The 13849-nt window shown below is 49.7% G+C and overlaps 3 protein-coding genes across 3 annotated transcripts; 1 reads left to right on the top strand and 2 right to left on the bottom strand.

The window, feature by feature from the left end:
• Positions 1-84: 84 nt before the first annotated feature.
• LOC129588635 (V-type proton ATPase 21 kDa proteolipid subunit c''-like) lies at positions 85-2058 on the bottom strand. The gene is made up of 6 exons (XM_055482950.1): positions 1778-2058; positions 1675-1723; positions 1428-1511; positions 1157-1304; positions 649-894; positions 85-431 (listed from the first exon to the last, which is right to left on the bottom strand). The coding sequence occupies exons 1-6, from the start codon at positions 1839-1841 to the stop codon at positions 399-401; spliced, it is 624 nt and encodes a 207-aa protein (XP_055338925.1). The 5' UTR covers positions 1842-2058; the 3' UTR covers positions 85-398.
• Positions 2059-2264: 206 nt separating this feature from the next.
• On the top strand, positions 2265-3179 carry LOC129588633 (ATP synthase subunit O, mitochondrial-like). Its single transcript, XM_055482949.1, has 2 exons — positions 2265-2388; positions 2443-3179. The coding sequence occupies exon 2, from the start codon at positions 2446-2448 to the stop codon at positions 3079-3081; it is 636 nt and encodes a 211-aa protein (XP_055338924.1). The 5' UTR covers positions 2265-2388; positions 2443-2445; the 3' UTR covers positions 3082-3179.
• Positions 3180-5121: 1942 nt separating this feature from the next.
• LOC129588590 (cytosolic-abundant heat soluble protein 86272-like) lies at positions 5122-6242 on the bottom strand. The gene has a single exon (XM_055482894.1). The coding sequence runs from the start codon at positions 6133-6135 to the stop codon at positions 5305-5307; it is 831 nt and encodes a 276-aa protein (XP_055338869.1). The 5' UTR covers positions 6136-6242; the 3' UTR covers positions 5122-5304.
• Positions 6243-13849: the final 7607 nt, after the last annotated feature.

Genomic DNA, 13849 nt, shown 5'->3' with positions numbered 1-13849 from the left:
TTCCACAACTATGACATAACTCAAAACGTTCTAGAAGTTTATGTGTTGTAACGGAAAAACGAATGTCCTTGCAAATCAGCCGAGTAATACGTACTGGGGGTTTAATGAAGTTACTCAAAAAATAATTCGCAGAAACAAAATTACACACCTTCACATTTCTTCCGCAGCGGGAAGTACATTTATGGTTTCCAGTCTGCGATTTACAACCGAAATAAAACAATTAAAAGTTTCTGCTGTACCATTCAAAACCCATACAACATCCACACCAATTCACAGGAATGCATACTGAGGATAAAAAGCAAACACAAGAATCGCAACATGAATGCTGCCACACGGATCACAAACGAAGTCAGTGATTAAATTGACAGTCATAATATTTTTAAGTATTTAAACCTCTGTTAGCCTTTAACTCCCATTCTCACACCGGAAACCTGAAAGACAATTTTCCGCTTCAAATTCTTGCAAGGAATTATCTAGTCTTCCGTCTAAGTTGCAATACGCAAGAACTGCAACCAGCATGATATGCTCTACCAAAATTATCGTACAGGCCACATGGTGGAAAGCCAGAACTGATGGTAGCGGTATATAGCATAATAAGTCGAACAACAAAGTGTACGCACTAGTGCAAGACCGCAGAATTTTCCTTACTTGAATGATGCTGACGATTACGCCGAATAACCCAATGGCCGATGCGAAAATCTCCACAATGAGAATTTTGACGAAGAGGGAGGGATTCTGGGCATCGGCCAGTGCTGCACCCGATCCAACAACTCCCACGGCAATGCCACAAAAAACATTACAGAATCCCACTGTCAAACCAGCGCCAAATAAGGCGTAGCCAGCACGCACGGTATCGGACAATGTTTTGAAGTTTAGTTGGCTGAGCTTGAAGTCCTGCGAAAAGACGGCTGGCGTAGAGTACGGAACAAAGCAACGAAATTTTCAGGTAATTTGTACATAATTTGAATAAACTATCATCTTGTTCCTAATACTGTTCCTAAATTGCTGTCAGTAAATCTCAATCGTGAATACTCTGCTCAGAATGTGTGCTGTCACAGGCTCACAGCGCGTGACCATCACAAGCTATACTGAGTGTACTTATTTTTAAATAAACGATTACGACTGGTATAAGTAATGCAGGCGCTTTCCCACTCACTTCGATCAGATTTGTGATGACAATGGCTATAATAATCCCATAAATAGCAACGGCTTCGCAGAAGATGATGCTGACTAAATTCTTGGTCTTGATTCTGGGAGCCTTCACACCACCACCGATGATCGACGAGCCCGTGGAGAAAATACCCCTAAATAATTTGGAAAACTTCTAAATACATGCGCTAAAACTCCGTTGCTGCACTTCGAGTAACCAAAAAAATCAACAGCATCGAGCTAAAAAAAACTCGCAAAATTCAAAAACATTAACTTACCATGCAGCGCCAAGAACCGAGAGCGAGATTGCAGCAGCAGCGCCCGTGGCAGCCCAAATATGGGGATCAAGTCCGGCCAAAAACCTGCAAAGAGCATACTTCACATCCAGCAAAAACTTGCAAACAATCACAAATGCGAAAAATGTAAATGAGACGAATGAGAACATATGGATCATAATGGAAGGACTGCAGCATTTAGCTGATTAACATTAAATTTGGTCATAAGCTTAGGACGGTGATAACATACCATCCAAAGTCGATTCGCTGCCCTTGTCCGGAAAGACAGTAATACACACCTGCGAGAAATCGCGTCAGAAAATTGCTCTGGAACGAGTTCCAAAAGCACTTACCCAAAGCAACAAATATGGCAGCCCATAACAGAATCATCAAACTGATTGCGGATCCTGCACCCATCTTGCTGGTGGAATCTTTCAATCAAATCGAAAGATTAAAGACGTATAGAGAAATTCGTCCACGATACAGGAAAATATGGTTTTCTACACGCTATCCCAAAACCATGTCCTCGCCGAGCTTCGCAAGAAGGGAACGAGTCCACAAAAAGGGAGGAAATTATTCCGCAGGATGGAACACAAACAGCAAATCATTTGCTGCAAATGTCTTGTGTTTCCGTAAAGCTGCGCATGATAAGCCACCAAACGATCAATACTTTGATGGGGGAAGAACGTGGAAGCCCAAAGCGAACGCTTCACACCGACGGGATGTACAACCCGGTCCAAGAGTCTGGAATATGAATAACTGAACCGTGCATAACGCGCACTGCGCAGGTGCGTTCTACGCACCAGCTGTGCGACATGGACTGCGATTTGCCAGGGCGCACAGAAATAAATCGCTTTTCGGATTTTTTAAAGCGAGGGCCTGTAAGGCTGTGTATCAATTGTGAAAAGTCAAAAGAATTTACTATTAGGGTTGTTAATTATTTGGGTTTTCCTACAATTATTCGGTAAGTTTTTGTTCAAGTGTGTATGACTTATGCGTTACGTTGGGGCTTTTACAGAAAATGGCCTCCTTGCGCATGGCCATTCGGAAATTAGCCACAAGTGCTGCAGTTAACCAGCAGCAGCAGCAGCTTGTGCGTCCTCCCATTCAGGTCTTTGGCATTGATGGTCGATATGCGACGGCGTTGTTTTCAGCTGCCTCCAAGGAAAACCAACTGGATCATGTGGAGCGGGATATAAATTTGATGGGCGAGCTATTTCAGCAGAACGCCCGCGTTGCTGATGCACTGAAAAATCCTATCGTTTCTAAGCAGGACAAGCAGGGAATGCTGCAGAGTCTGGCTCGCGAGCACAACTTGAATCCCTTAACACTCAATGTGTTCTCCGCTATGAGTGATAACGGTCGCTTATCCCTTTTGCCCAAGTTTATGAAGACGTTCGGTAACATTATGAGCGCTGCACGCGGAGAAGTGCTGGCTGTTGTCACCACGGCTAAGGAACTGGATGAGAGTCAGCGAAAGAATTTGAATTCGGCCCTGCAGAATTTTGCCAAAAAGGGACAGAAGCTGAAGGTCGAGACGAAAGTGGATCCGAACATTATTGGTGGAATGGTGGTCAGTGTAGGTGACCGCTATGTGGATATGTCAACAGCTTCGAAGATTAAGATGTACTCGAAGATTGTGGAAGAAACTATTTAAATAGTCTTTTAAGTGCGACGTATCGTGTTAGTGTCATGATGTACGCGTTCTTTACAGTTAGTATGTTTTAATAATAAAATTCGTTGGAGGAAGTTGAACCTTTGCGGGGACATGGTTTAATAAGTGCAGACGGCATTCGTTCCAGATTTAAATTATTTAAGACGTTTCTGCTAAGAAAAACATATGAAAGGTTTGTGGATTTGGATCATATGGTTTGCTGCGATTTCTGTTGTTACTTGTTAGTGTTGCACTTTGTCGGCTCTGGGTAACCCGTTGCTGGTTACCAGTGTACACTGACTGCTTTGAAAATTGTGTTCCGTATCCAGTTCGTGTGATCATGCGCGCATTCACATTTGGATATCTGTGTCTTCCAATCGCTTTTGAATACCGATGACATTTTTTTCGCTTTTTTTAAGCAGTTTTAATGGGCTATCGTACTTATATAGGATGTGAATATTGCCACCACGTCGCACCACTTTTGGGCTGTTACTCCCTACTACCTTTTACAGAAGTATCTGTATAGACGTAACTTGTTCTGACTCATTGTTGTCACCAGGTTTTCAGTCTGGAAGAAATTCTCCCCTTTTTATAGCGTGCTTGAGAAATTGCGTGGTTGATTGATTGATGAAGTAACAGGACTACAGGAGCAACTTCGCCGTACCTGTATTGACGCTGCTTAAGTTGCGCCTTTTCTTACGAATACGGCTCGCCATCACCGACCGGAAGTGTCCAGTCGCACAAGTCTGATTCTTGCCCTGCTTGCGATAGTGTGAGGTGTTACTGGATCCCTGAAATGTGTTTTATTTTAAATACGTTTGGCACGGCTTATGTTAATGACTGCTGCATTGGCCGAAGGGTACAACTAGTCCAGAATCTGGTTGCATTACTTCCTGTGTCAGAAATTCCGGTTTCAAAAAGCTCGATTTTTCGATGCCTGCAAACTTTCCATGCGAATAATGCGATCTTGTGTCGATTGCAAACGGAATGCCGCTCATCCTGGCCACTGCACGGTATCGAATCGAAAATTTGAACCCCACATGCGAATCGAACCAGAATTTGGAATCCGTATTTGTTACGAAAAGAACCGTTTTCTAATTTTGGCCAAAGGTGGTGTCAGGGTAGTGGGAAATGGGAATATCCAGGCTACTCAATGGTGTAATCTCACATATCTATATTTAAAGTTATAAATACAAGTATTTAAGGATTCTTGATCGCAATCGTACGAGTGGTAAAATATTCGTTACCAGTATGTTCTGTTACTGTACTTCATGATTATTTATCATGTTAGCTGATGCAGATGTTGGTAAACAAAAACGACGCCGCAATTCACAGCGCGATGCAGCTTTAATTTACCGTTACGAGATTACAGTAAGAAATGACCGTCTGTAGGGAATAACCGAATTGAGCTGATGTTTGTATGTGCATACAGGTATTGTATTGTACTTATTTTATTGAGATTGGCGGTATAGTACAGTCACAAGTTTCCTATAAAAGCAAACGATATTTGCATTTTGTACTGTTACACACAGTATTGTACTAATAACGTATGAATATTGTACAACACATACTGTAATAATTATGTGGACAGCTGTGATGTGGCTAGAAATAATGGGGGCCAGCCGCTAGAAATGGTGGAGATTATTTCGCCGCACTGTTTTAGTTCTGATAGTACTTTGCAGTTACCTAATTGTGTACGCAGGGCAGCCACTGCAGGGAAAAACATGTGTTAACTCCAGCGGATGTAAATACGTGCCTGTGCCATTCCAGCTGTGTTTCAATACAGACACATATACTGTGACCTTTGCCAGTCGAAAACAACCAGCAATGACAACAAATCGTGTATCGCCTAAAAATCAATTTTCGAAAATTTTTAGTTTTCAGAGATTAGCACTTTTGGGAGTTTTATGGCTTGAAGTCTTGAACCACTTTAATTTGTACCTACTACGTAGTGGCTTTGCAACAGAGTGGAGCTACTTATTTTGTTAAAGCGTTGTTGAATAAATAATCATGAAATACGGTCCAGTGTTCAGCAGACAAGCGCCCGGAGACTTATTCATTATGACGGTAATTTATTTATAACAAAAATTAATGCTAAACAGCTCTGCAGGTGCAGTGGATATATTATGGTAGATAATGCACACACATGTAACAGATCAATAATTACGCGTCAACCATAAAATCGTTGGACATAGCTGCACGAGGAATCAAATCGACCAATGACCCTTACATCCTGGGATGGACGATGTCCGTATGCTCCGACACCACCGTGCCTTCGGACACCGTGCGCCCGGCGGCCGACTCAAAATTGACCTCAATGTTGGTGGCCATCTTGGAGCGCTCCAGAGCTTCCAGGGCAAGTTGTCGTTCGTGCTCCAGTTCCTTCTTAGCCATCTTGGCCTCGAGTTCTACTTCTTTTTTCTGACGGTCGATGGTGGTCTCCAGGATGTCCTTGCGGAATTCCACATCGCGAGCATGCTGCTTCTCCAGTTCCTTGCGGATCTTTTCGGCTTCAGCCTCGGCCTGCTTGCGGTAGCTTTCGGTCTTCTTTTCCAGCTCCTTCTCGTGTTGACGCGCAATGGCGGCCTTCTCCCGTTCGTAGCGTTCGCGATCCACCGCCGCCTGCTTCGAAGAGGCGGCCGTCTCGCATACCGCTGTGGCCGTCGCTTCTCCCGCGACTCGGGCGGCCGATGCGCTGAATCCTTCGGAGACGATCTCCTCGGCTAATCCGGAAGCGGATGTGACAACGAAAGGCGCCGGCGGGTTGAGAACGGGCGCTTTGACCTCGGTGTGGGTGTAGTTTGTAGAGTGCTCGTGAGTTTCACAGGTCCGATCGTGTTCGTGATGGTGGTGCTGATGGTGTTCGTGGCGTTCGGTGCAGGCGGGAGCACACACTGTATTGCAGGCTACTCCGGAATGGTGATGGTGTTCATGGCGTTCCGTGCATTTGGGATCACATACGGTGGTGCATGTCACGTTGGAGCACACTGGTGGGACAGCGTTGCCGGTAGTGCGCACTTCCACTTTTTCGACGACTTTCTTCTCGACTGTAGTCATGATTGTATATCGCAAGATTCAGAAGAAAGATAATTACTTAAATGTTGCAAGTAAGATTCGTAACTAAGTAGCTCAGAGAGATTTAGTTTGTCAGAATTATGATTTCGGAGGGAAAGTCTTAGTGTATATATATGTTCCGCAGCTATTCTGTATCGGTTTTGGTCAAATTCCCGAGGTACTCACTGATTGTGAGCTGCATGGGTAGTTTCCTCAACCAATTTCATCGTTACAGTTCTGATTGTGTTACTTTGACTGCATAACTAATACAAGCTGGAGATAAGCTAGAACTTGGAATTAGCCGTTTGAGGAGGATTCTTCATTCGACATTACAAAGTCTGCATTCTTTAGGTGACTCGATCAACCTTATCACCAGCACATGTATGTACTCGTAACTACTAACTACGTTCTGAAATGGTGGGGGTTGGCTCACGATAGGTTGAGATGATGTGTCAATAAATTGATAAGGCCGGTGCTACAATACTAAAAATAATAATATTTGCTTTAAGTTTTCACTGCACGCAGCTTTCCCTTTTATTAAAAACTACGGAGTGCAAACAATATCTGATACAAAAGAATAACAATATATATAGTAAATAGATAGGTGTACTTGAAGTGTTTTGCGTACTTACACAAGTAATCCTTAGCTTGTGCAACATTGTGTAGTTATATATTTCGCACAAGCGTAAAACAAAATTAATACACTTCTACAGTATATATATTATGTAGGAAGAGATTTTACTGGGTACCGGTGACCACTGACTACTTTAACCATAAGGAGTTTATAGTAAAAACCAGCAGGTTAAGAAACGATTCCGTACAGCGTACAACACAATTACTGCAACACAAAGTGCAACACATTTCGTATTAAAAAAAGTTGTAAATACAAAGGTAAAAAGGTAATATCTAAATTAGTATTAGCTGGAAACTTTAATATAATCATAATATTACTAAACTAAATTACAGTATTTAGTAATATTATGATATAATGGATGACTAAACATTTCCAAAGGCCTGATTTAGCTTTATTATGCTTTAGGCCTGATTTACGATTAGCTTTTTTCAAGCTTTTACTTACCAGGTAGCGATACAGGCGCAATCTGTAAAATTTATTTTAAAACAATCTGTAAAATACAAAGCGGCACAAGATCCACATTGAAATAAAAGTGTAAAATAGATCCACAGTGGATCCACTGCTGCATATTGTTGAACTGTGTATTGCCGTAATATAATACAAGAAACAGCCTCGGCTTCGCCTCCGTGAATCTTGTGGTCAACGGCTACTTTATTTAGTTTCAATGAATATTTATTAGAATAACGTATTTCTTCGAAACATAATCGGTACATCGTATTAACGCAAAAAACCGATTTTACATAAAAACACGGATTTTAATCTTTTATAATTTTTTCATCTGTTCATGATTCTCTCAAACCACCATAAATCTTCACAATTGAATTCATGATTCATTGGACCTCAACCTGACGAATCTGGGTGGAAGCTCGGTCACTCCTTCAACTAACGCTCTGTGCACTGGACAGTACCGGTAACTTGTTCATAGCATAATGGGCTCTGTGAATCCGCTAGCTCGGTCTCCCGCTAGCTTGTTTGCCTAACGGGCTCTGTGCACTTGACAGTACCGAGAGCTCGCTCACCCGCTCACCTAATGATCCCCTTATACTGGACAGTACCGGTAGCTCGGTCACCAGCTCACCAAATGATCACCGTGCACTGGACAGTACCGGCAGCTTGGGCTCTGTGTACTCGACAGTACCGAGCTCACCTAATGATCCCGGTACACTGGACAGTACCGGTAGCTTGGTCACTCGTTCGCCTAACGGGCGCCGCACATGGACTGTACCGGTAGCTCGGTCACCCGCTCACCTAATGATCCCCGTGCACTGGACAGTACCGGCAGCTTGGGCTCTGTGTACTCGACAGAACCAAGAGCTAGGGTCACCCGCTCACCTAACGGGTCCTGCAGGCTGGAGAACCGGTAGCTCGGTCACCAGCTCACCAAATGATCCCCGTGCACTGGACAGTACCGGTAGCTTGCTCTGATCCCCGTGCACTGGACAGTACCGGTAGCTTGGTCACTCGTTCGCCTAACGGGCGCCGCACATGGACTGTACCGGTAGCTCGGTCACCAGCTCACCAAATGATCCCCGTGCACTGGACAGTACCGGCAGCTTGGGCTCTGTGTACTCGACAGTACCAAGGCTAGGGTCACCCGCTCACCTAACGGGTCCCGCACGCTGGAGAACCGGTAGCTCAGTCACCAGCTCACCAAATGATCCCCGTGCACTGGACAGTAACGGGCGCCGCACATGGACTGTACCGGTAGCTCGGTCACCCGCTCACCTAATGATCCCCTTACACTGGACAGTACCAGTAGCTTGGTGACCAGCTCACCAAATGATCACCGTGCACTGGACAGTGCCGGCAGCTTGGGCTCTGTGTACTCGAAAGTACCAATGCGGTCACCCGCTCACCTAACGGGTCCCGCACGCTGGAGAACCGGTAGCTCGGTCACCAGCTCACCAAATGATCACCGTGCACTGGACAGTACCGGCAGCTTAGGCTCTGTGTACTCGAAAGTACCGAGAGCTAGGTCACCTAATGATCCCGGTACACTGGACAGTACCGGTAGCTTGGTCACTCGTTCGCCTAACGGGCGCCGCACATGGACTGTACCGGTAGCTCGGTCACCCGCTCACCTAATGATCCCCTTACACTGGACAGTACCAGTAGCTTGGTGACCAGCTCACCAAATGATCACCGTGCACTGGACAGTGCCGGCAGCTTGGGCTCTGTGTACTCGAAAGTACCAATGCTAGGGTCACCCGCTCACCTAACGGGCCGGTAGCTCGGTCACCCGCTCACCCGCTCACCTAATGATCCCCTTACACTGGACAGTACCGGTAGCTTGGTGACCAGTATCTAATGATCCCGTACACTGGACAGTACCGGTAGCTTGGTCACTCGTTCGCCTAACGGGCGCCGCACATTTACTGTACCGGTAGCTCGGTCACCAGCTCACCAAATGATCCCCGTGCACTGGACAGTACCGGCAGCTTGGGCTCTGTGTACTCGACAGAACCAAGAGCTAGGGTCACCCGCTCACCTAACGGGTCCCGCACGCTGGAGAACCGGTAGCTCGGTCACCAGCTCACCAAATGATCCCCGTGCACTGGACAATACCGGCAGCTTGGGCTCTGTGTACTCGACAGTACCGAGAGCTAGGGTCACCTAATGATCCCGGTACACTGGACAGTACCGGTAGCTTGGTCACTCGTTCGCCTAACGGGCGCCGCACATGGACTGTACCGGTAGCTCGGTCACCCGCTCACCTAATGATCCCTGTGCACTGGACAGTACCGGCAGCTTGGGCTCTGTGTACTCGACAGTACCAAGAGCTAGGGTCACCCGCTCACCTAACAGGTCCCGCACGCTGGAGCACCGGTAGCTCGGTCACCAGCTCACCAAATGATCCCCGTGCACTGGACAGTACCGGCAGCTTGGGCTCTGTGTACTCGACAGAACCAAGAGCTAGGGTCACCCGCTCACCTAACGGGTCCCGCACGCTGGGGCACCGGTAGCTAGGTCACTCGTTCGCCTAACGGGCGCCGCACATGGACTGTACCGGTAGCTCGGTCACCCGCTCACCTAATGATTCCCGTACACTGGACAGTACCGGTAGCTTGGTCACTCGTTCGCCTAAAGGGCGCCACACATGGACTGTACCGTTAGCTCGGTCACCCGCTCACCTAATGATCCCCGTGCACTGGACAGTACCGGCAGCTTGGGCTCTGTGTACTCGACAGTACCAAGAGCTAGGGTCACCCGCTCACCTAACGGGTCCCGCACGCTGGAGCACCGGTAGCTCGGTCACCAGCTCACCAAATGATCCCCGTGCACTGGACAGTACCGGCAGCTTGGGCTCTGTGTACTCGACAGTACCGAGAGCTAGGGTCTTCTAATGATCCCGGTACACTGGACAGTACCGGTAGCTTGGTCACTCGTTCGCCTAACGGGCGCCGCACATGGACTGTACCGGTAGCTCGGTCACCCGCTCACCTAATGATCCCCTTACACTGGACAGTACCAGTAGCTTGGTGACCAGCTCACCGATTGATCACCGTGCACTGGACAGTACCGGCAGCTTGGGCTCTGTGTACTCGACAGTACCAAGAGCTAGGGTCACCCGCTCACCTAACGGGTCCCGCACGCTGGAGCACCGGTAGCTAGCTCACTCGCTCACCTAATGATCCCCGTACATTGGACAGTACCGGTAGCTTGGTCACTCGTTCGCCTAACGTGCGCCGCACAATGGACTGTACCGGTAGCTCGGTCACCAGCTCACCAAATGATCACCGTGCACTGGACAGAACCGGTAGCTTGGTGACCAGCTCACCTAATGATCCCCGTACACTGGACAGTACCGGTAGCTTGGTCACTCGTTCGCCTAACGGGCGCCGCACATGGACTGTACCGGTAGCTCGGTCACCAGCTCACCAAATGATCCCCGTGCACTGGACAGTACCGGTAGCTTGGTCACTCGTTCGCCTAACGGGCTCCGCACATGGACTGTACCGGTAGCTCGGTCACCCGCTCTCCTAATGATCCCCGTACATTGGACAGTACCGGTAGCTTGGTCACTCGTTCGCCTAACGTGCGCCGCACAATGGACTGTACCGGTAGCTCGGTCACCAGCTCACCAAATGATCACCGTGCACTGGACAGAACCGGTAGCTTGGTGACCAGCTCACCTAATGATCCCCGTACACTGGACAGTACCGGTAGCTTGGTCACTCGTTCGCCTAACGGGCGCCGCACATTTACTGTACCGGTAGCTCGGTCACCAGCTCACCAAATGATCCCCGTGCACTGGACAGTACCGGCAGCTTGGGCTCTGTGTACTCGACAGAACCAAGAGCTAGGGTCACCCGCTCACCTAACGGGTCCCGCACGCTGGAGAACCGGTAGCTCGGTCACCAGCTCACCAAATGATCCCCGTGCACTGGACAGTACCGGCAGCTTGGGCTCTGTGTACTCGACAGTACCGAGAGCTAGGGTCACCTAATGATCCCGGTACACTGGACAGTACCGGTAGCTTGGTCACTCGTTCGCCTAACGGGCGCCGCACATGGACTGTACCGGTAGCTCGGTCACCCGCTCACCTAATGATCCCTGTGCACTGGACAGTACCGGCAGCTTGGGCTCTGTGTACTCGACAGTACCAAGAGCTAGGGTCACCCGCTCACCTAACAGGTCCGCACGCTGGAGCACCGGTAGCTCGGTCACCAGCTCACCAAATGATCCCCGTGCACTGGACAGTACCGGCAGCTTGGGCTCTGTGTACTCGACAGAACCAAGAGCTAGGGTCACCCGCTCACCTAACGGGTCCCGCACGCTGGGGCACCGGTAGCTAGGTCACTCGTTCGCCTAACGGGCGCCGCACATGGACTGTACCGGTAGCTCGGTCACCCGCTCACCTAATGATTCCCGTACACTGGACAGTACCGGTAGCTTGGTCACTCGTTCGCCTAAAGGGCGCCACACATGGACTGTACCGTTAGCTCGGTCACCCGCTCACCTAATGATCCCCGTGCACTGGACAGTACCGGCAGCTTGGGCTCTGTGTACTCGACAGTACCAAGAGCTAGGGTCACCCGCTCACCTAACGGGTCCCGCACGCTGGGGCACCGGTAGCTAGGTCACTCGTTCGCCTAACGGGCGCCGCACATGGACTGTACCGGTAGCTCGGTCACCCGCTCACCTAATGATTCCCGTACACTGGACAGTACCGGTAGCTTGGTCACTCGTTCGCCTAAAGGGCGCCACACATGGACTGTACCGTTAGCTCGGTCACCCGCTCACCTAATGATCCCCGTGCACTGGACAGTACCGGCAGCTTGGGCTCTGTGTACTCGACAGTACCGAGAGCTAGGGTCTTCTAATGATCCCGGTACACTGGACAGTACCGGTAGCTGGTCACTCGTTCGCCTAACGGGCGCCGCACATGGACTGTACCGGTAGCTCGGTCACCCGCTCACCTAATGATCCCCTTACACTGGACAGTACCAGTAGCTTGGTGACCAGCTCACCGATTGATCACCGTGCACTGGACAGTACCGGCAGCTTGGGCTCTGTGTACTCGACAGTACCAAGAGCTAGGGTCACCCGCTCACCTAACGGGTCCCGCACGCTGGAGCACCGGTAGCTAGCTCACCCGCTCACCTAATGATCCCCGTACATTGGACAGTACCGGTAGCTTGGTCACTCGTTCGCCTAACGTGCGCCGCACAATGGACTGTACCGGTAGCTCGGTCACCAGCTCACCAAATGATCACCGTGCACTGGACAGAACCGGTAGCTTGGTGACCAGCTCACCTAATGATCCCCGTACACTGGACAGTACCGGTAGCTTGGTCACTCGTTCGCCTAACGGGCGCCGCACATGGACTGTACCGGTAGCTCGGTCACCAGCTCACCAAATGATCCCCGTGCACTGGACAGTACCGGTAGCTTGGTCACTCGTTCGCCTAACGGGCTCCGCACATGGACTGTACCGGTAGCTCGGTCACCCGCTCTCCTAATGATCCGCTTACACTGGACAGTACCAGTAGCTTGGTGACCAGCTCACCAAATGATCACCGTGCACTGGACAGTACCGGAATCTTGGGCTCTGTGTACTCGAAAGTACCAATGCTAGGGTCACCCGCTCACCTAACGGGTCCCGCACGCTGGAGAACCGGTAGCTCGGTCACCAGCTCACCAAATCATCCCCGTGCAGTGGACAGCACCGGCAGCTTGGGCTCTGTGTACTCGACAGTACCGGTAGCTTGGTCACTCGTTCGCCTAATGATCCCCTTACACTGGACAGTACCAGTAGCTTGGTGACCAGCTCACCGATTGATCACCGTGCACTGGACAGTACCGGCAGCTTGGGCTCTGTCTACTCGACAGTACCAAGAGCTAGGGTCACCCGCTCACCTAACGGGTCCCGCACGCTGGAGCACCGGTAGCTAGGTCACTCGCTCACCTAATGATCCCCGTACACTGGACAGTACTGGTAGCTTGGTCACTCGGTCGCCTAACGGGCGCCGCAAATGGACTGTACCGGTAGCTCGGTCACCAGCTCACCAAACGATCCCCGTGCACTGGACAGTACCGGCAGCTTGGGCTCTGTGTACTCGACAGAACCAAGAGCTAGGGTCACCCGCTGACCTAACGGGTCCCGCACGCTAGAGCACCGGTAGCTCGGTCACTAGCTCACCAAATGATCCCCGTGCACTGGACAGTACCGGCAGCTTGGGCTCTGTGTACTCGACAGAACCAAGAGCTAGGGTCACCCGCTCACCTAACGGGTCCCGCACGCTGGAGCACCGGTAGCTCGGTCACCAGCTCACCAAATGATCCCCGTGCACTGGACAGTACCGGCAGCTTGGGCTCTGTGTACTCGACAGAACCAAGAGCTAGTGTCACCCGCTCACCTAACGGGTCCCGCACGCTGGAGAACCGGTAGCTCGGTCACCAGCTCACCAAATGATCCCCGTGCACTGGACAGTACCGGCAGCTTGGGCTCTGTGTACTCGACAGTACCGAGAGCTAGGGTCACCTAATGATCCCGGTACACTGGACAGTACCGATAGCTTGGTCACTCGTTCGCCTAACGGGCGCCGCACATAGACTGTACCGGTAGCTCGGTCACCCGCT

Source organism: Paramacrobiotus metropolitanus, unplaced genomic scaffold (genome assembly GCF_019649055.1).
Source record: "Paramacrobiotus metropolitanus isolate TYO unplaced genomic scaffold, Prichtersi_v1.0 Parri_scaffold0000030, whole genome shotgun sequence".
Taxonomy (NCBI): Eukaryota; Metazoa; Tardigrada; class Eutardigrada; order Parachela; family Macrobiotidae; genus Paramacrobiotus; species Paramacrobiotus metropolitanus.
Note: the sequence above shows the minus strand (reverse complement) of the source record. Positions and strands in the feature narration are given on the sequence as shown.